Source organism: Periplaneta americana, chromosome 1 (assembly GCF_040183065.1).
Source record: "Periplaneta americana isolate PAMFEO1 chromosome 1, P.americana_PAMFEO1_priV1, whole genome shotgun sequence".
Taxonomy (NCBI): Eukaryota; Metazoa; Arthropoda; class Insecta; order Blattodea; family Blattidae; genus Periplaneta; species Periplaneta americana.
In genome coordinates, this window is record NC_091117.1 from 120,399,726 (window position 1) to 120,421,283 (window position 21,558).

Consider the following 21,558-nt stretch of genomic DNA (forward strand, 5'->3'; position numbering starts at 1 on the left):
CCGTAAGTCTCCGAGACAGTTTTAAGTTTTATTACATAACGTATTTAATTTTACGTAGTGATGTCTTCAATCGAGAAATTCTTTTGAAAAAAATACAGGGTGTTTAAAAAATACGAGGCATAATTTCAGGTATGTATTTCCCACATGTAGACAATCAAAATATTTCATTACAACATGTGTCCGGAAATGCTTTATTTCCAAGTTATGGCCTTCACAACATTGAAATTCACCGCAACGTTTTTCTTTCCGCAGGTCGTTGCCGTCAAAGGAGACATTAAGAGGGTACTCTGACAGTTCATTCCGAGGCGAATGTTACATTCAGTGTTGTGTAGGCGTTAGACTGTGCAACATGTATTCAAATCAAAAGCTGGCAGAGATACACTTCATGTACGGTAAGGCGGACGGCAATGCTACGCTGGCTCGTCGTTTGTACCAGGAGAGGTATCCACAGCGACAATGTCCAAATCGGAAGACATTTGTACGTCTCCATTACCGTCTGTGCGAGTATGGAAAATTTAACTCTCCTGGTTTGGGAAGGGGACGACCAAGATCTACAACTCCAGAAGTACAGGAGGAGATTCTGGAGGCTGTGAACATGACTCCTTCTATCAGCACACGAAGGGTAGCGTTACAAGTCAATGTTCCTCATACGACTGTCTGGAGGCTTTGAAAGAGTATCAATTGTATCCTTATCATTTGCAACGTGTACAGGCCCTGTCACCAGCAGATTACTCTGCACGAGTTAGGTTCTGTCAGTGGTTCTTGCAGCAATGTGTTGTAAATCCGAACTTTCCTGCCTTAGTATTATTTACAGATGAAGCACAGTTCACACGAGATGGCATAACAAATTTCCACAATCAGCATGTATGGGCGTATGAAAACCCACGTGCAACTGTTCCATCTCATCACCAGGTGCGGTTCTCCCTCAACATGTGGGCCGGTATCATTGGTGATCGATTAGTTGGATGGACCCCATGTACTTGTAAACAGACTTACGGGGCAGGCGTACACAAACTTCCTGGAAAACACCATACCTCATGTTTTAGAAGACACTCCACTGATCAATCGTCAACACATTCACTTCTTGCATGATGGCGCTCCTGCACACTTCAGTCGTACGGCTCGCCGGTACTTGAATCGAAGGTTTCCTAATCGATGGATAGGTAGAGGTGGTCCAATTGCTTGGCCTCCACGCTCACCTGATCTGAACCCTCTCGATTTTTACTTGTGGGGCCATTTAAAATCATTGGTTTATTCGTCTCCGGTGCCTGATTTGGAATCCCTTCGGAATCGAATTGTGGCATATTCTGAGGACATACGCAATACTCCTGGCGTTTGGGATCGTGTTCGCAGGTCAATGAGACATCGATGTGAGGTCTGTATTCAGCAGGAGGTGGACATTTTGAACATCTTCTGTAATGACAACGACCTGCGGAAAGAAAAACGTTCTGGTGAATTTCAATGTTGTGAAGGCCATAACTCGGAAATGAAGCATTTCCGAACACATGTTATAACCAACTATTTGATTGTCTACATGTGGGAAATACATACCTGAAATTATGCCCCGTATTTTTTAAACATCCTGTATATTCATATATAACTTTGCTAATTATATTATGGATATTTTATACGGAAGTGAATTCGTTTTTGTGTAAAAATTAATTCTTAGAAATAATTTGGTTACTAATTGAAATTTCCATTACAAAATGTTTTTGTTTGCATATACTTACTTACTTACTGGCTTTTAAGGAGCCCGAAGGTTCATTGCCGCCCTCACATAGGGGTAGTTACCCAAAGAGCGAGCAGTCCTATAAGAGTACGCAGCTTTAATTTTCTATGTTGGCTGCATTGCAAGGAGCTGAAGTGTAACTTGTAAGAAGGTATCTTCATAAGCGATGTTCTGATATAGAAGTCACTTTTTATTGCTGAGGATTATATTAGTTATTGGGAAGTTGCAATTTTTTATACTAATCTTGTAATTCTGTGTATTTTGAAATTAGTTTCTTTCTCAGGAAATAATTTTGAAATAGGTTTTACAATGTGCGCATGGAAAACGTTCTTCCTTAGCCTGTAATTTCGCACAAAGCGGGAAATCAGTTATTGCATGCTACTTCCATCTATTGTAATTTTTTGTCAGTACAACCAGGCCTTAAAGAGGACGCAGAGCTGGATCCCTCAAGAGTGCGTGCGTGCTCTTGGAGGACACTAACATTTCTAGCATTGTCGGATAAAATAATGCAGTTTAAACTTTTTCTAGAAATGTTAGTGTTTCTTGTTGATGTTTATAAAGGTTAATTTTTATATAAAATTTTCTACTAAGTAGGTATACTTTAGTATATTTACAATTTTGTAGAATAAACATCGTTCGATTCTTCATTTTAGGAAACGTCGTATAGGAAAAGTTGCGTCAGCTGAGAGAGGACAGATAGTTTCAATTGTGCGGTCTATCTCCAACAGGCATCTACATTCCTCTAGCTATTATTTTTCCGAGGAAGAGACTCAATCCTGAATTGTACAGAGATGCTCCTGAAGGCACCTTGCACCTAATTTCGGATTCTGGATTCATGAACACGGAGCTTTTCGTGGAATGGCTGCAACATTTCACAAAATGTGTAAAGCCAACCAAGGTTGATCCAGCTCTTCTAATCTGGATAACCACACTTCGCATTGCAGCTTGGAAGCAATATTATACTGCAGAGAACACTTCATCACACTTCTTACTCTGCCCCAAATGCGAGCCACATGATCCAGCCCCTTGATAAAAGCATCTTTGTACCCCTTAAATCTGTCTATTCTACAGAATGTGATAAATTTATGGTTCGCAATCCAGGACGTGTAATAACTCACACGGAAGTGTCTTCTCTGTTCTGTAGAGCATATGAAAAAGTAGCTACTCTGGAAAAGGCGAAGAATTCATTCCGTGCCATAGGAATTTTCCCTTTTAACCCAGAAATATTCATGGAGGATGATTTCCTATCGTCTGCCGTGGCATCTAGATCAGAACCCAATCAAGAAACTGAAGAGAGGAAGCCTCAACAGAAAATTCAGTTAAATCTTCATGTAGAGAAATCTCAACAAGTCCGTCAAGATATATTTCAAACAATTTTATCTCTCGTCCTGACGGTGAAAATAATCTGAATGGACAAGTTTGCTCGCCGTCCACTCTGCTTCATCTACCTGCAGCAAACCTCCAATCAAAAAGAGGACGGGGAAGAAATCAGAAATAATGACTTCATCTCCATACAAGAATGCTCTGGAGACATGAGGGAGGAAACAAATCGAAGGAACTGATCAGAAATCCATTTGGTCAAAGGAGAAAAAGCGACTGAGGATTGACCCAGAAACTCCCACAACATCCAAAGAAAATTACAATATTTTCTGTCCAGGTTATGGTAAAAAATATCAGGAACCGTTGACAGAAGACTGGGTGCAATGCGAAAACTGCAATGAATGGTGGCATGAAGCCTGCTCATGCTATGAGGGAACTGGCGTATTTATTTGTGACATATGTTAGCGCGTACTCTTGAAGGACTGTATGCGCGCTCTTAGATGCTTGTTCCTACAAGAGTGCGCAATGCCCAGATTTTGATTAAAGGGCCAATACTCATCTATAATTTCTTGTGTAACTGATTTGTGTTTTATGTTTAAATAAACAATGTTCAATAACTTCAATGACATAAAAAGTTTTTACTTTATCACTCAACTTTAATGCTGGCAAGCAAATTAATTTATGTGCGTACTCTTATAGTCCTTTCCCCTAAGCCCACCAATGGTCCCTATCCTGAGCCAGATAATCCATTCTCTATTATCATATCCCACCTCCCTCAAATCCATTTTAATATTATCTTCCCATCTACGTCTCGGCCTCCCTAAAGGTCTTTTCCCCTCCGGCCTCCCAACTAACACTCTATATGCATTTCTGGATTAGCCCATACGTGCTACATGTCCTGCCCATCTCAAACATCAGGATTTAATGTTCCTAATTATGTCAGGTGAAGAATACAATGCGTGCAGTTCTGTGTTGTGTAACTTTCTCCATTCTCCTATAACTTCATCCCTCTTAGCCCCAAATATTTTCCTAAGCACCTTATTCTCAAACACCCTTAATCTCTGTTCCTCTCTCAAAGTGAGAGTCCAAGTTTCACAACCATAAAGAACAACCGGTAATATAAACTGGTTTATAAATTCTAACTTTCAGATTTTTTTTACAGCAGACTGGATGATAAAAGTTTCTCAACCGAATAATAACAGGAATTTCCCATAATTATTCTGTGTTTAATATCCTCCCGAGTATCATTTATATTTCTTACTGTTGCTCCAAGATATTTGAACTTCTCCACCTCTTAAAAAGATAAATTTGCAATTTTTATATTTCCATTTCGTACAATATTTTCGTCACGAGACATAATCATATACTTTGTCTTTTCGGGATATACTTCCAAACCTATCTCTTTACTTGCTTCCAGTAAAATTCCCGTGTTTTCCCTAATCGTTTGTGGATTTTCTCCTAACATATTTACGTCATCCGCATAGACAAGCAGCTGATGTAGCCCGTTCAATTCCAAACCCTCACTGTTATCCTGGACTTTCCTAATGGCATACTCTAGAGCAAAGTTAAAAAGTAATGGTGATAGTGCATCTCCTTGCTTTAGCCCACAGTGAATTGGAAACGCATCTGAAAGAAACTGACCTATACGAACTCTGCTGTACGTTAAAAGATTCATATATTTTAATTATTTTTGGTTTACAAGACCAATATTTTTGTTAAATTATTAAAACTAATGATAATTATTTTTTATATTATATTTTTTGTGGTGTTTGAGTTTTATATCTGGTATCTTCTTCAACCCCGTGCATATTTCTACACGAATTCATGTGTATAGCTAGCAAACCCAGCCGCTATGGAAAAAGAAATACTAACATTTTCCTTCGAAAACTTCGTATTTCCGAGGAAGAAATACAGCTCCAATGTCTCTGTTTCATTCTCGCTGTATACACGTTAAAAGCCTGGATGCACCACCCGGTTTTAATATTTTGAGGGGAATATAGGAAACCGTTCTATAATATAACTTCACCACCCCGGGACATTATCCATAATAGTCTATATTATTCGGAACTCAAGAAAAGGGTATGAATGAATGCCCTCTCACATTAGGTCTAATGTGTGCCAAGTCTTTAATATGATGGTAGTGTTGTAATCGCAAAATACGTGTAATACTGTAGTCTACATTTTTCAATTTAAAGATTAATTTTGATAAACAGGAAAATAATATAGAAGTTATTGTAATTTGCGACCAGCTTTTTCTATATGAATTATTCTTACGAAACTAATTATACACATTACGTAAAACGTCGTCGTCGTCGTCGTCATCATCATCATCATCATCATCATCATCATCATCATCATCATCATCATCATCATCATCACCTGGTCACTCCTTGGACCTAGGGATCCGTTGTGGTCTCTATGGTTCCTTGCCATATTTTCATAGGTTTTCCGATAGATAGTTTTCCAGTAGAGTGAGATACTAAAGTTGATTTTGGCCATCGTCTCCTCGGCATCCTTTCCACATGTCTCCTCCCGTTACCTGTATTTATGTAGCAAATCAGTCATGGGTGTAACTCCTAATTCTTTCAAAATTTCTTCACTTCGTTTTCTATCCCAAAGTGTGTATCCTGCTGTTTTACTCATAAATGTCATTTCTCTAGTCGTTATTGTCTGCACATCTCTCTTGATAATGCTGTGGTGTTTGGGTAAAGGGAGATAAGTCATAAAAATGAGTTCGGAGATAAATGAAAATTAAACTTGGAACCCTTATTACAAATCATTTTCTACACAAATAAAACACATTAACAGCTTGTATTCTTTGATTTTTGCACACCCACTTGTATAATTTAACTTGTGTGTTCATCTGGGGAACAAAATTCCACCTGGACAAAATAATGACTTATACCCCTTTACCCGAACACCACAGAATTATCCATGCTTCTGAGCCATAGACTAGAGTAAGTCTTGCCAAAATATTATATACTTTTAATCTAGTGTGACGTACTAAAGTAGGCTTAAATATTAAGTTAATAATTCCCATGACTTTTATATAATTGGTAGTTTTGAAATGCATATATATTTTTCTTGTTCATATGAAAGAGTGTAGCTTAAATATTTAAATGTGTTAACATATTCTAAAATTTTATCTTCAATACAAATTTTGCTCCTTACGAGTTCTTTTCCATAGAATGCCATTATTTCGGATTTTTGACAGAAATTTCCATGTTAAATTCTTTTGCAATAATATTTAGAAAATGTATTGATTTTTGGATGTCATCTTTATTTATGGCTAATAATACTAGATCACCTGCAAAAAGAATTGTAGCGATTTTAGTGTATCTATTAACCCTTTGAAGCGCAGTGATTACAGTATGTAACCACCTTTAAATTTGAGTTTTCCGCCTACTTACAGAGTGGTTTTTATTTTAAAACTACTGTGCTGCGTTCACTGATCCTTAGTAACTGTAGAAGAATTTTATTTTCCCTATATTTGTGTTTCTGAGCCTGTTCATTAAGATGCCCGATGTTGTTGTGTATAGTTGGGGTGTGGAAAACTCGCGACGTGTTTTTATTTCAGTTGTATGCTAAAGTATCACAGATACGTAAGTTTCTATTTAGTATTATTTGTCTTTCGGTCTTTTAGAATATATTTCAGTAACAATATTGTAATTTCTTCGACACATGTGGCATCAATATAGAAATAATGTGGTGGCTTCAAAACGTAACCACAATGCAAACAGGGTAGTTATGCTTACCATATCCAGCAAAATGTTCCATTTTTGTGTCAGTTTATTCATCATGGCTACAAGGAAGAGATGGTTGGTGACAATCACAAAGTGTTTTTGACAACTTCTTCACAAGTGTGAATCTGATGATCTCTAAGGCAGCAAAATATGTATGCATGTGGTACAGTTAGACATGGGCGTATTGGTTTACCACACGACGAAAGAAGAGATCGCGACATGAAACGTGGTGAGAGTGATAGCCGTACGTCATATGCTGGAGTGGCCTGGCTCAAGTGGAAGGATAGAAGGTCCATTATTTTCTTTTCTAATTACCACGATCCATCTATTGTCGCCACTGTTTCAAGGAAAGAGAAGAATGGAACAATCACTGAAATTGATAGTCCACAACTCGTGAAGGACTGCAACAAACATATTGTAACTTTTTATACTGAATAACAATGTAAATTTTATTATCTCAACAATAATTATCACTCTCTACAATTTAATTTCACTCCCGTCAACAATGGGATCTGCTCTCCGCACAGCAACACAGCGTTCGTTATTGCACTCCACAAACGACAATGACAATTTACTTGGACTATTACGAACAACAATGAACTGTTATTCTTAACTAATATTCACAAAGCACTATTTACAACATAGAAATGTCAGTTCTCAGTTCACAGCTCGTTTGTCTGGCTAGTTCTTCTAGCTCAGTCACTCGCGTTCACAGAATCTCGAACCCCAGACCTTCAGAGACGATCCGCTGAACTTCGAACTCAGGTCCCCCAACTGCGGTCCACTGCACTCGAACTCCGGGCTTCAGGCTCCACAGTTACGGACACAACTCAAGTCGCGCTCTGGTCTCGAAGCTGCTACACAAGACTAACTCGCTTACTGTCCAAATCTGCCTGTAACAACACTGGCTTATGACGGGCTGACTGACGTTCACTTGCGTCTTCTCTTTTATAACCAAACTATAGTTTCTGGAGAGTTCGCGAAAGATTCCATTCTCGAATCATCCGGATATCTCTCCTCTCTGCAGCAGTCGCTCTTTCCAGTGCTCCGTGGAGCCCGTGTCGACTCCCGCGCGACTCTTGCGGGACGCGTGTTCGAGTCTCGAGGTGGCTGTCACAATATGGGTTATGTTGACAAAGCTGGTATGTTGAAATCCTTGTACGAGATTGATAGAAAATGCAGAAGATAGTGCCACCGTATTTTTTGGTATTTTGTTGGTGTCACTGTGACTAATGCCTTCTTGGTATATTCGTTGAGAGGTGAAGGTGGAGAACTGACTCTGAAGAATTTCAGGTTGGCAGTTGTTGATGGTTTGGTCGCAGCTAATATTCCAAAACCTAGAGGGAGAAAGACAGTACTAAAACCTGTGCACCACTTCAAGCCAACGGTCCCGTATGAGAAAAGATTCGACAAGGTGGCACATACGCCTATGTGTCGATCTTCAAGACGCCGTGCTTATTGCAGCACTAAAGTTCAACCACACAGGAGTAAATTCCTGCAACACTTGTGGAGTGGCACTTTGCTTTAATGAGACCAGAAACTGTTTCCTTTCGTATCATTCACAATAAGTCTGGAGGCATTGTGTTCTGCAGTATTGCATAGTGGTTCTACCATGAAACCACCCATTTTCTGTGTCAAAAATTGAATTTTTTTCAAATTTTTAAAATTTGAGGTAGTTCTCTTAGACAAATAAAAGATTAATTTCATTGCAAACACAATTTTTTATTTTCCTCCCAAATGCGTGCATCAAAGGGTTAATGGGGATGTATCCTCCATTTGGACATCGGTTTTGCCATTTATTTACCATAATAGTACATTATGCAACGAGCCTATAATGGTAGTAATTAAGACGCGAGTATGTTTATGAAACGAGCGCAAGCGAGTTTCATAATTTTCATACGAGCGTCTTAATTGCCATTATAGGCTAGTTTCATACGACTTTTTATGCTCGACCATATTTCTAACTTGAAATTATTCATAAGTATTCATGTTATTCTTATCTGACTGTGGAGCGGAACTGACCTCGTGCAATATCTCGTAAATTGTGAGATGTGCGCAGACGCGAAAGTATTGATTTTTTCCGAGAAACAAATGTCATTGACCTTGATATATAATCTAGAGAGTAAAATGAACATTAATCTTGATATAACCTTGAAATTGATTTAGACATTAAAAACGAGATGACAAATTGAATTTATTTGAATATTATTTACAATTAACGCTACGGTAATTATTGTAGTAACAGAACATAACCTTCTGCGACAGTATTGGATTTCCAGCCTCCGTGACGTTTCGCTAGTTGTCTTTCGATTGCATATCCGAGAATAATCGATACTTGCGCTTCCATATTGCTACAATGGTGTTTTCTGATTGGTGGAACACCTGAACATTAATGAATAGGTGTACTTTAATGAGGTCCATTAAAGGGCTGCTACCAGGTGTATAATTACTACATCTCGGCATGGTCGAGCATAAAATAATATAACTTACAAAGGATAGTGTAGAAAGAGGACAACCTTGTCGAACACCTGCATTTATGGATTTAAAATCTGTGATTTCTCTATTTATTTTAATAGCAATTTTTTTATTTTCATAAATATTAAATATTAATTATATTAATTGATTTGAAACAGTATCTTCTTTTAGTAAATATAATAATTTATCTCCATTTAACCCGTCTAAAAACTTTTTTGTAATCGATGAAAGCTAGATGTGATTCTAAATTATACTCGTTTATCTTTTCTAATGTAATTTTTAAAGTAACACAGCCTCAGCACATGAACGGCCCTTTCTAAATCCATTTAGATCTACACAGATCAATGTCTCATAATGAGCATTTAATCTCTTTTTTTAAAATAGATGAGTAAATTTAGTAGCCAGTGTTTAATAAACTTATTCCTCTGTAGTTTTTACGTTTTTCTATATATCTTCCTTTTTAAATATGAGGATGACAATCACTTTATACCAACTATTTGGAATATTCTTCCCTGACTAAATGTTATTAAGAAATTTAAGAAATCTTTTAAAAACTTCAACCCAGTAAATTTGAACAATTCGATATTAATTCCATCTTCGCCAGGAGACTTATTTCTTTCAGCCTGTTTTAAAATATCACATCTGTTTGAAGGAAATGCCTTATCATGTCGGTCCGGAGACTCTTAAGGTGACAGCCCCACCATTGAACACCTTCTAGCGATAGTCTTATAAACTATCCTGGGGACAATTTATTTTATTACAGTGAAGTCTGAAATGCTAGATAGCCGGATTGATGCAATTATGTAAAACGTAAATAATAATAATGATAATAATAATAATAATAATCATAATCATAATCATAATCATCATCCTTCACGAATTAGGCCTCTGTAGACCTGTTTCGGCCCCATCTAGCAGTCTTCTTAAAGGTCTTCCTGGTCGACGATGTCCTGTAGGTTTTTATTGCATCATAATTTTTGGGATTCTTGGATTTTCCATTCTTCTTACATGATCTAGCCAATTGAATTTGTATCTGCTGATTTTTTCTTCTACTGACTCTACTTCTAATTGTTCTAAAATTTCTTCATTCCTTTCCCGGTCTAAAAGAGTATATCCTGCTGTCCTCCTGAAAAATTTCATTTCCGTTGCTTTGATTCTGTTCATGTCTTTTTTCTTTAATGTCCAAATCTCGCTTCCGTATAAAAGGGAAGGTAATGCTAGTGTATTATATATTTTTATTCTTGTAGATTTTTGTACTAATTTAGCTTTTAATGTATTGTTTATTATTCCTAGAATTTGTTTAAATTTGGTAATTTTCTTGTTCACATCTTTTTCATTTTGATAAGATATTTCACAACCCAGATAATTGAAATGTTGCACATGTTCGAGGCATTGGTTATTGTGTATTATCTTACTTCTGATTGGGTCTTGTCCTAAAAATGCCATTACTTTTGATTTTTGTGCTGAAATTTCCATCCCAAAATCTTTTAATATTTTATTTAATGTATACAATCCTCTTTGTAAATTGTCCTCTGAATTGGAAATTATGACTTGATCATCGGCATAGAGTAAGGTATTTAATGTTAGAGCACTAGTTATTTTGATTCCTGATGTGTAGATTTGGTTCCATTTTAAAATAATTTCATTTATATAGATATTAAATAAAGTTGGTGATAGTGGACAACCTTGTCGAACTCCATTATTAACTAATTTTCTTTCGGATATACAGTTATTTATTTTGACACTTGTTTTTCTGTCTGTGTAGATTTCTATTATATTTTGTAATAGCAAATTTGGAATATTTTTATCTTGTAATATGTCGAATAAAAGGTCTCTTCGGACTTTATCAAAAGCTTTCACAAAATCAATAAAAGCTATATGGGTTTCTAAATTAAATTCTCTTGTTTTTTCTAACAATAGTTTGATACTAAATAATGGATCTACACATGATCTTCCTTTTCTAAAGCCATTTTGACACTCCAGAAGGAAAGTATTATTATTATTATTATTATTATTATTATTATTATTATTATTATTATTATTATTATTATTATTATTATTATTAGTATTAGTAATATTATTATTAGTAATATTATTATTATTATTATTATTATTATTATTATTATTATTATTATTATTATTACATAGGCCTACTTGTACTTTGGGATTATGAACGTAGGCTTACATTATGTGCACTAAGGAAAACATATCTTTTATCTGGTAGTACAGTAAATTATTTAATGTATGTTTCAGTAGGCCTGTATGTTCAAGAAAACAATCTATAGACAGCACTATAATTGGTAAAATAAATAATAGAGTAAATGAATTTTGAAACTTTTAAAACGTATAATGATAACGTATATGTTATCTTCAAGGCATAAATTGTCTTCAGAAGTCTGGCCATTCCAAACAGTAGAGCCAGACATATCGAGTGAACAGAATAGGCCTACTGAATCTACTTTGTCCTGATGATGAACCCTGTATGTAGTTTAAGAACGTTGAATACGGTGGTATACGCAAAGCCCTACTTCTGAAATCTTTACAACTATATCCCTAAAATCTATTATATAAGTTTCCTAAGTTTTGTCTTATTTTGATGAATGATCACTTTAGTTTTCATTATATCGAAAGTTGAAATCAACTTGAGGACTATTTTGTGGGGACGAAAAAAACCGTTAGCAAGACTCCTTGACAAGGAAAGAAAGGAATGAGTTGTTCAGACATGCCTTCATCTGGATAGAATTCCAACTTTTTTTTTTTTACTTTCCAAAAGTATGAATTATTTAAAATAATTCTACAATATCTTTGAAGCTTTTGGGGAAGGACGTATGTAAAGATAAAGTTATTTTTATTACCAGATCATGGAAGCCAAAGAGTATCGGAAGGTTAAGGCTTCCATTTTTTAAGACAATAGGCATTAATAGCAATAGGGATTTCAATCTTATATGCTTGCCATCTTTACCCAAAGAAAAACTTTTCATTTCCATTGAGGCTGAGTGAGCTACATACAGAAGGAAGGATTAGATCATTGGAGAAAGTACGTAACTAAATCGGGAATCCAACCCTCGGGCTTGGACCGAAACGCCTTAATCGCGATGCTTCCGCGTGCCCATAGGAGTCTCTTAAATATACAATTGATTTTAAGTAGACACGTGAATAATGACATTCTTTTTTCTTCCAATAGGTGATGGTCAGGACTACTTGAACCTGGCTCTCAAAGATGGCGGTGTCATGTTAACAATGAATCTCGGAAATGGACGCCTGGAGATGCAGATAAAACCCAACAGAGTTCGATTCGATGATAACCAGTGGCACAAAGTGACTGTCCACAGAAAAGTTCAAGAGGTATGTATCATAAAGGTGTTATTTTTAATATTAAACCGGATGGTTTCTTCGTTTTTACATTTATTTAAACTACCAATATTTTCTAAGCATAGTTGAAATATTTCTATATTTTCCGGGGGGCCTGCCACGACTTCTTTTCGCAACAGACAATCCATTTCTTACATACCACATTAAAGATCATAAATGCTACTATTCTATAGTGTGATAAAAACTTCGTTAAACTACTACGTTATAATTTTCGTATGGGCGCACAAACACCACGTTATCTTATTCATCCCGCTCAGATGAGTAAATAAACAATGCGTAAGATTGTACGTGCCTTATGCTTGTATGTCTCATAGAGGAAACATTTTCGCATATTAGGATAGCGAAATTTTATTCACTTTGTCTTGCTTTGTTTATTCCATGCTGTTTCGTTTTATCACTCAGTTGTTTATAAACTGAGTATTATTACATTTTTCTGTCCGGTCATTTATTATTAGTGTTGTTCATTTTTATTTATCCTGTTATTTTGATAAAGAAAACCCACTTCAGTATTTCCCGTTCTGATTTTCATGCACAAGTTATAACAATATTGATGTTATCATCTGTTTGGATTATAAAATTATATCTAGAGACCGGATTTTAAAGGGAATCTCTTTTTTATCTCAACACGAAATATGAAATAATTAATTACGATGTTCAAAACTATCTTTCATCGACCAAATTATGTGGTTTTGACTTCCCTTTTTCCCCTTTTTAGTCCATATGCCCCTTTTTCTCCCTTCTTTAAAAACATCTCTCATTTTGGTCCTTTTTTGACAGAATATCGCAATCATTTAGATATTTTTTTTTATTTTTTTCCGATAGTCTATAACTTCCTGAGCAAGCGAAAATAAATATCGTTCTTCTTCTGATTCCAGACATTGAAAAACTAATAAAGTGTGCTGATTTAGAGTTCAGGATAAAAATAAAATTTTCACCTGTGGTTTCAGTTGATATTGAGCGGTCATTTATTTATTTATTTATTTATTTAGTTAGTTAGTTAGTTAGTTATTCATTCATTTATTAATTTGTTTATTTATTTATTTATTTATTCTGGTGTAGTTAAGGCCATCAGGCCTTCTCTTCCACAACACCAGGAATACAAATACAATAATAGAAATAAACAGAAAAAATACACTACATACAAGTAAAGCTACACAAGAAATAAAGACAGAGGGAGAAAAAAACTATAAACAAAGTATAGTCACACAAAAAAATACACAGGTTGCAGTCATACAAACTTTAAATGAGTGATTAAGTATCATAATTAATTGTATCCTAACTAATTAACATTTTCAGTTTATAAAGACATTCTGCATTCAAAGAAGCACAATCATATTGAAACATATTGAAATGTTGAATGTGATCAAATACAACATTTTTCCTATATTGTGAAGCGATAAATATAAGCTTATGTGTGCTATGTGTATCCACGAATGTGCTGAAATGTGTTTTAAATTAAAATAGCACTCTTTTGAGGGAGTAATATAGTCCTTTTTTGAAGTCCTTTTTTGACTATATCAAATACAACACTTTCCTTATGCTGTGAAGAGATAAGTAAGATTGTTTGTACCATGTATATCCATGAATGTGCTGAAGTATGTTTTGGAGAGTAATATAGTCCTTTTTCAAGTTTTTTTTTTGGGGGGGGGGCTATAACTTTCATTTTTGATGAAAAATTTTCCCGTTAAAATCCGGTCTCTAATTATATAAAATCCAGCAGAATAGTCAATAGTTCAGCTCTTAGGAAATAGCATTCTGATGAACAAACATGTGAATAGTTCCGAAACATTGGAGACAGTAAATTTCAGAACATGAATGATATTCTTAGTTATTCTCCGAAATCAGTCTTAAGTTACTTCTGTACATTTTATTATCTTAATTTCTGATCATTAATAGCTCTAGGTCAGATATAAGTTGCCCATTAGGTCAGAAATTCGTGAATTAAAATGAGGAGTAGATATATATATATATATATATATATATATATATATATATATATAGATTTGTTAAGAGTGACAAGACTCTTAAACACACGTCTTAGGAGAAAAGTAAAATATAAGTCCTTTGTCAATTATTAATGGTGCCAAGAATAAACCCTGACCTATATAAAACTACATGGTAATTGTTTCTTCTTCACGACATTCTCATGTTGTGCGCAAAGATGGTTTTGGAGACCAACGTCTCAAATCAGACTAAAAGCGTGTCTGCAGGACGCCTTGCGTTACAGTAGATTATTGATTGACAAGGAAGGAAGAATGAGAAATGTGAGGGAGTACTTATGCAATACCAGCAACATGTAATGGGATTTAGCACGAGACCACTATTATAAATTATTGAGGTGTAGAAGTAGGCCATATGAAGAATTGGCATTCAAATTACAACTGAAATTCCTTATTTAATGTCTCTCTTAACTACCCAAGTCATTCTAGAATTATGAGATGATACGAGAACTATTAGGAATTCTATTAAAATGAATAGAGGATAAATTCTTAAAATGCTTGTAATTATTATTTTATAAGCCAATTAGAAACCAAGCAAGAACTTTTTCTAAATATCTGGACTACAAGGTGTCTAACGGAAATAAGGACGAAGAAATCAAATAAAAATTGAAGGGTGATGTAAGAGAATCCGATCATTGCGTGAAAGCTTGTACTCAAATAGCAATAATAAAATACAAGATAACTCGTGTACTGAATAGTTCCATGACAGTTATGTGACAAACCTTGTTGTCAATGGGGATATGAGAAGAGAAACGTTTAAAAGGTACGCAAGAACTCGTCCTTACAAGAAAACTGAGAAAACTGAATATGTGAGCTCCAGTTCTGTAGGCCATTTGTCTCATTGCGAGGTCCGCAGTTCCACTGAAGGAACTTAAGAGAATTTTGAAGGAAAAAGCCAAAAATGGATATAACCAAATAGCTACCGCATGAAAGGGAGAAACATGACAGGTCAGGAACGCCGAAGACGTTAAAAACCTGCACATCGTGTGGAACTCCCGCAGTCCTCACAAGAAACGTGATTCGAGCCTTTACACTGTGCGAGTAACATTTGAGTAAACACTTCCTAGTACCGAAGGCAATATGCGAAAGCCTGGCGGGAAACCTCGAGGCACATTAAAAGACAATGGAACGAGACAGACCGCGTGGAAAACCACGAGACACTTCTGTTTCCATGGTACCGCGAGTGATGTTAGAGTAAACCTTTCATGTTAAAACTTTACAATGTCGAATATAGACATTTCACGTCAAAGTGTAAGATAATGTGTTGAAAGAATATTTCGTATTTGCACCAAATCGTTTCTTTCTGAGCGAGAATTATCAACAAAGATGATATTAGTTCCATAGTTCTATTTTCTCCGGTGATCCTAAGTGCGCTACTTTTGGAGAAGAATTAAGGGTACAACATATAGTATATACGTGTATATGTATATATGTATATAATATATGCATAAGTATGTATAATTTGAAGACCTACTCCAAGAAAAGATGTAACATAAAATTATTGAACTACACGACTTAGGTGGGAAAAGTAGTTTTAAAGCATTCATTTATGACGACTATTTCGTTTATATGACGTCATTCCATTTTCGACCAATGAAGTGTAATGAAATTTTGAATTCCAACCAGCTACAGTCACACTTTGCGATAATTTTTGCAGCTAGATTTATCGCTATCAATTTATCGCATGGTCATTCTTTTGTTTAGTCGTTGTCACCAACTGTTTCCCCATAAATGAATGATCATGAATACATTAAGATGCAACTACACGGTTAAACTTTTCTTTCAATTTTAAAGCAATGAATGCAAGATTGATATTTAATATTAATTAATATATTTTATTTACGCAGTGAAGACGACGTTCAAAACGGCGCACCATGTAGACACAAAATCTTCATGCACCTTAATTGAACGTACCTTTTAAACTTGATCCTTTCAATATTCTTACCAGATTGCACGCATACGCGATTGGAATATTGAACTGTGTAGATGCAGCTTTAGTTCCTTTACACACTACAGCGAGAATGCGTTTGTCAAGCCATAAAAAATGCTTTCGTGTAGCACTGATTGTAAGTAACGGTCGAAATAAGGCACAGCTGACATTGGTCCTGCTGCCACAGGTAACTTAACCTATAATTGTAGCCTTTACAATTTTAATGTTGTGAATGGAATTAAACAATTAATGGAAAGTCAGATATTCAAATTTATGTAACATCATCGCATATGAAACCCAAAGACCTTGCATAGTAATAATGAGGTCTATGGTCAAACTGCCTTCCGTTTGGCGTAATAAAATTCGTGTTTTAATTAGACCTATCTATACAGAGATGGCTTCACTGTGTAGCAACATGTCTCGCTGTGAATACATAAGCATTGGTTATAGCTGTCCCCACTGTTACTGTTAAATTAAATAATGAATTCAGCAGATAATGAAAATGTATTTATGTTATAATAATAAGAGAAAGGTGCAGTACATGTAATTAATATTGTTAAACCTGTATTTCGCTTTTCGCATTTGGCATTACTGAATAATAACATGGAATTTCTTTATTGCAGTAATCAATATTCATCTACGAGTATTTCAACTTTACAATGTCTGAATAGGTTAAGTATTCGTTGATATACGATTATTAACATTTTGTGATCGAATTTTAGGAATATATTATTTACATTTTTATTTTATTCACGAAATAGTCCTAATAAATGTAACTCGAGGTCTGAAATTTCCCAGATAAATCCACTCGCTTCGCTCGTGGATTTATCGGCAAATCTCAGGCCTCTCGTGACATTACTACAGATAAATTATTACATTCAATACCATAATAAATTAGTATGCTTGATTTACCAATTGATTCTGCTAGTAAATATAGGCCTAATGAAATATCCCTCTGATTCTCAATACTTCTATATTTTGGAAAGCTTCATGAGGAAAACGTTTGCCACTTACAGTATCCATTCCAGTATCATCACTTCACTAGACGTTAAATATCTTACACTTTTAATGCTTGATTAAACATCGTTAGGCAGTCAGGCACCAGTAAATAATTTCATGAGCTCCACATTACTCTCACATCTTGGAATCTTTACTTCACTATTTGACAAGATAATCATTAAACCTACAATTTTGGACGCTTAATGAGAAAATGTTAGGCACAAATGCATCGTAACTTAACTTAATCCCATATATTCTCGCACTTTAGATCCCTGTCGGGACAAAAGTTAGACACGTTACCAATTCACTAAATTTGATTATTCCCACATATTTGTATGCTTCATGAGAAAACTTCTGGGTGAAAATGTATTAAAACATTACCGGTATCGATTTAAAATACTCTCAATAATTCCACGGTTTTGGAAGCTGCTGAAACGACATTATGCACCAATACGTCACAACTGTACACGTTCTCAAAAATAAGTGACAACAAAACGTCTTTTTTGCTATATTATAACTTTTCCAGTTGGTGTGCGAGACATATTAAATCCTCGATTTCCGGTCTTGCCAATAAATTTTTAGTTTTAGGAATAAATGGAGTGTGCTGGATTATCATCAATATTTTCATTGTTTACTTTACAATTACATCTTTTATGTTGAGATTGACTTAGATAGAAAATCAAACATTGAGATATTATATGTTTTCAAAGCATAGGGCTAGGTATAAATGTCGTCCTGAGTGGCGCAGTTGCTATAGCGCTGGCTTTCTGTGCCCGAGGTTGCGGGTTCGATACCGGCCCAGGTCGATGGCTTAAATGTGACAGGCTCGTGTCACTAGATTTAGTAGCATGTAAAAGAACTTCTGCAGGACAAAATTCCGGCACACCGGCGACGCTGATATAATCTCGGCAGTTGCGAGCGTCGTTAAATAAACCATAATTTTATTTTATTTAAGTTTGATTAACGTTTATTCAACATAGAAAATATGTTAGTTCTTTCGTAATATATGTACGATGTACAGTGGACTCGTAAGTTCGACAGAACAGAATTGAAAGTTCTGTCCAATAGGAGTAGTGGGTGTGGCAGGTGAAATGAATACACATTTTTATTGGTTATCCATCAACGAATACAGTACTGTACTTGCATTTCCTGCCCGCCCCGAGACTTGTGTATGCGCTTCTAGTACCACAGTGGGTTTCGACTGTTCCATCTCACAAACGGCACAATTCTCAAATAGAAAAAGAAGAGTTCATTAATTTAAAATCGGTGAGCAATGTGGATATCCTAATCAATAAAATATTCTGTTTTCCTTTAACAAAAGTATCACTATAAGACACAGGACCAATTCCTATTCAAATGGCAAACCCATTTCTTAGTGCCAGTATAGAGGTGTGTCTAATTCTCCTACGTAAGCAGTTGAACTATAGAATGTCGAACTTGATTTCTGTTGAACTTAAGAGCTTCCACTGTATTATGTATCATTGGCCACCTGCGTAGCTCAGTCGGCTGAAACGCTTGCCTGCTGCTCAGGCGTGGGTTCGATTCCCGCTTGGACCAATTGCTTGTTTGGGATTTTATCCGAGGCTTTCCCAACCGTAAGACAAATGCCAGATAGTCTATAGCGAATCCTCGGCCTCATCTCGGCAAATATCATCTCTGTCTCATCAATCCTATCGACGCTAAATAACCTAGTAATTGATACAGCTTTGTTAAATAACCAACTAAAAAAATTGCGCGTCATTTAATGATACCCAGTTTATTATTTCACTTCTCTTTCAACTGCACTTGCATTCTCATTGTCTCCCTATCTCCTTTGCGTTTCTTTCCTTTTTTCTTTGTCTTTCTCTTCTCCATTGTGCACGTAGCCCTTTAGATAAATGTCACGAATATTTTAAGATTGCAGTTACTGTTCACAATACGCCTTTCTCTTCCCTAAGCGATTATCGTTTCATGTGGAGTCTAATAAATAACAACTGCGTTGAAACTTCAGTCTACAGTTACAAATAAAAAAGAGAGAGTGGAAAATACCACTCTTCTCTCCGTATTTATTAAAACTGCATATACCTTCGCTTCGCAAAGAGTAAAAAATCTTTTCTACTTATCATTATTTCTTGCAATAGTTTCAATCCGAAAGAGCTTGGCGCGTTGCCTGTATAGAAAGTGAATTACTCTCAATGTTACTGGGGTGAAATAGACGTTTGAAAAATAGGTTGTAAAACGTCAGCATCCTTTTAAATAATGCACGAGCTCCGAGTTCAGAAGTCAAGAGGAACAACCTATCACGCGACTCCTGCGCTCCAGCTAGTCCATGTAAAATACCAAACACAAACACATTCCTCTAATACGGTTTAGTAATGGGCTCGACTATAGGAACTGCATGCAAAAATTTCATGTAGTAATAAAAGTAGGCCTAATGCTTTGTATTATAAATAAGCATCTAGCTATTATTTGTAAGAAGCAATACATCTGATACCTAAAATTTGCAGACTCTAAAATATTAAAAGCATTCTTGAAATATAAGCAAGTATCTATCGCTACCATATCGGCTGTTGCTGTGGACAGAATATTAGAATGCAGGGAAGTCACAAGATTTTTAAATTAAATATTTTGAGAACACAAAGAAAGCAAACATACCGGCAAATCAAGCTGTTGTCTTTCTTTACATCCTTAAGTGCTTCATATCAATTCACTTTTTTTATCATGTTTCCATGGCCCGTTAAATAGGTTATCGACGTGAACACATCTGTTTGTCTACTAAACATAATGTAGGTTTCTGTATAACGCCGGTTGATAACGTGAAAATGCAAGAATTGTTTAATATCTCAGCATTGATACAGGGTTGTTTCCGATCTCTGATAACGAATTTGAATGACATCATGTACGTCAGGAATCACACCGACAGCTGAATTGCGGCGAGAGGTGACAGACCAGTAGTGAGTGATTTCATAATCAGAGTGCACGGTGTATCACAGTAGCAATGCCCAAGAAAATAGAGCCTTTTTGGGAGGAGTACATAACAACCTTTTCCTATCCCAAGTACAGTTACGTGAAAATCATAGTAGCCTGCAAAAAAACGTGGTTTCGTTATTTCCAAGAAAGGCATCTTGTGTGTACCTATTAAGACTGGCAAAACTCGGTTGGGAGTAATTCTAGAGTTGAAAAAGCAAGCAAATTAATCCCCCATCACAAGTCGCCGCACCCCACGAGATGATACAAATTAATTCCATTCGAGCTTTACCAATTTTATTAAATACACAGAAGATGCCTTTTTTGGAAATAACGAAACCTCGTTTATTGCAGGCTTCTTTTATTTTCGCTTAACTCTACTAGATATCGGAAAAGGTTGTTATGTATCCCTCCCAAAAAGGCTCGATTTTCTTGAGAATTTCTGCTGTGAGTCTCCGTGCACTCTGACTATAAGATCACTCACTACTGTCATCTCGCGCCACAGTTCAGCTGTCATGTGACTCCTGACGCACATGTTGTCATTCAAATTCGTTATCAGAGATCGGAAACACCTCTGTATTAGCTAAAAGGTTAAAACATACACGAAAAATTTACAGAAAATATAGAGCTTTAATGATTTCTAATTTATTTTACTGTAAACAGAATTATACGAATATTTATTATTATGTTTAAACAATTCGCTTTTCCTAAATGATAGGAGATGGACATATATGCATTGGATTTAAAATATATAATGTTATGGACTTTTAGAATCTGCTTTTATCTTCACAGTAGCTGAAATAGGTGTTCAGTTAATAAACACCTTAATAAACTTAGTAATATAGGCAAACATTTGCTCGCGAAAGTGCTACATTTCTTAAGTAGGCCCCACTGAAAAGCAACATTTTCTAGAAATGCTATAAAATTGTGTGTTAAATTTCCTTGACATATGGACAAAAGTATGATTAATAAAATTACCTCAGAATCATTTCACTTAATTTTATGAATCGTACTTTTTGTCATATGTCAAGTACGGGTAAATTT

General features: G+C 35.6%; 1 protein-coding gene across 2 annotated transcripts in view; it reads left to right on the forward strand.

The window, feature by feature from the left end:
* Positions 1-21,558, forward strand: part of LOC138700108 (neurexin 1-like) — a 940,828-nt gene that overhangs the window by 70,175 nt on the left and 849,095 nt on the right. For both annotated transcript variants that reach the window (XM_069826434.1, XM_069826432.1), the window contains exon 2: positions 12,452-12,612. In XM_069826434.1, coding sequence (XP_069682535.1) covers positions 12,499-12,612 — 114 coding nt within the window. In that variant the 5' untranslated portion in view covers positions 12,452-12,498. The remainder of the gene's footprint in view (positions 1-12,451; positions 12,613-21,558) is intronic.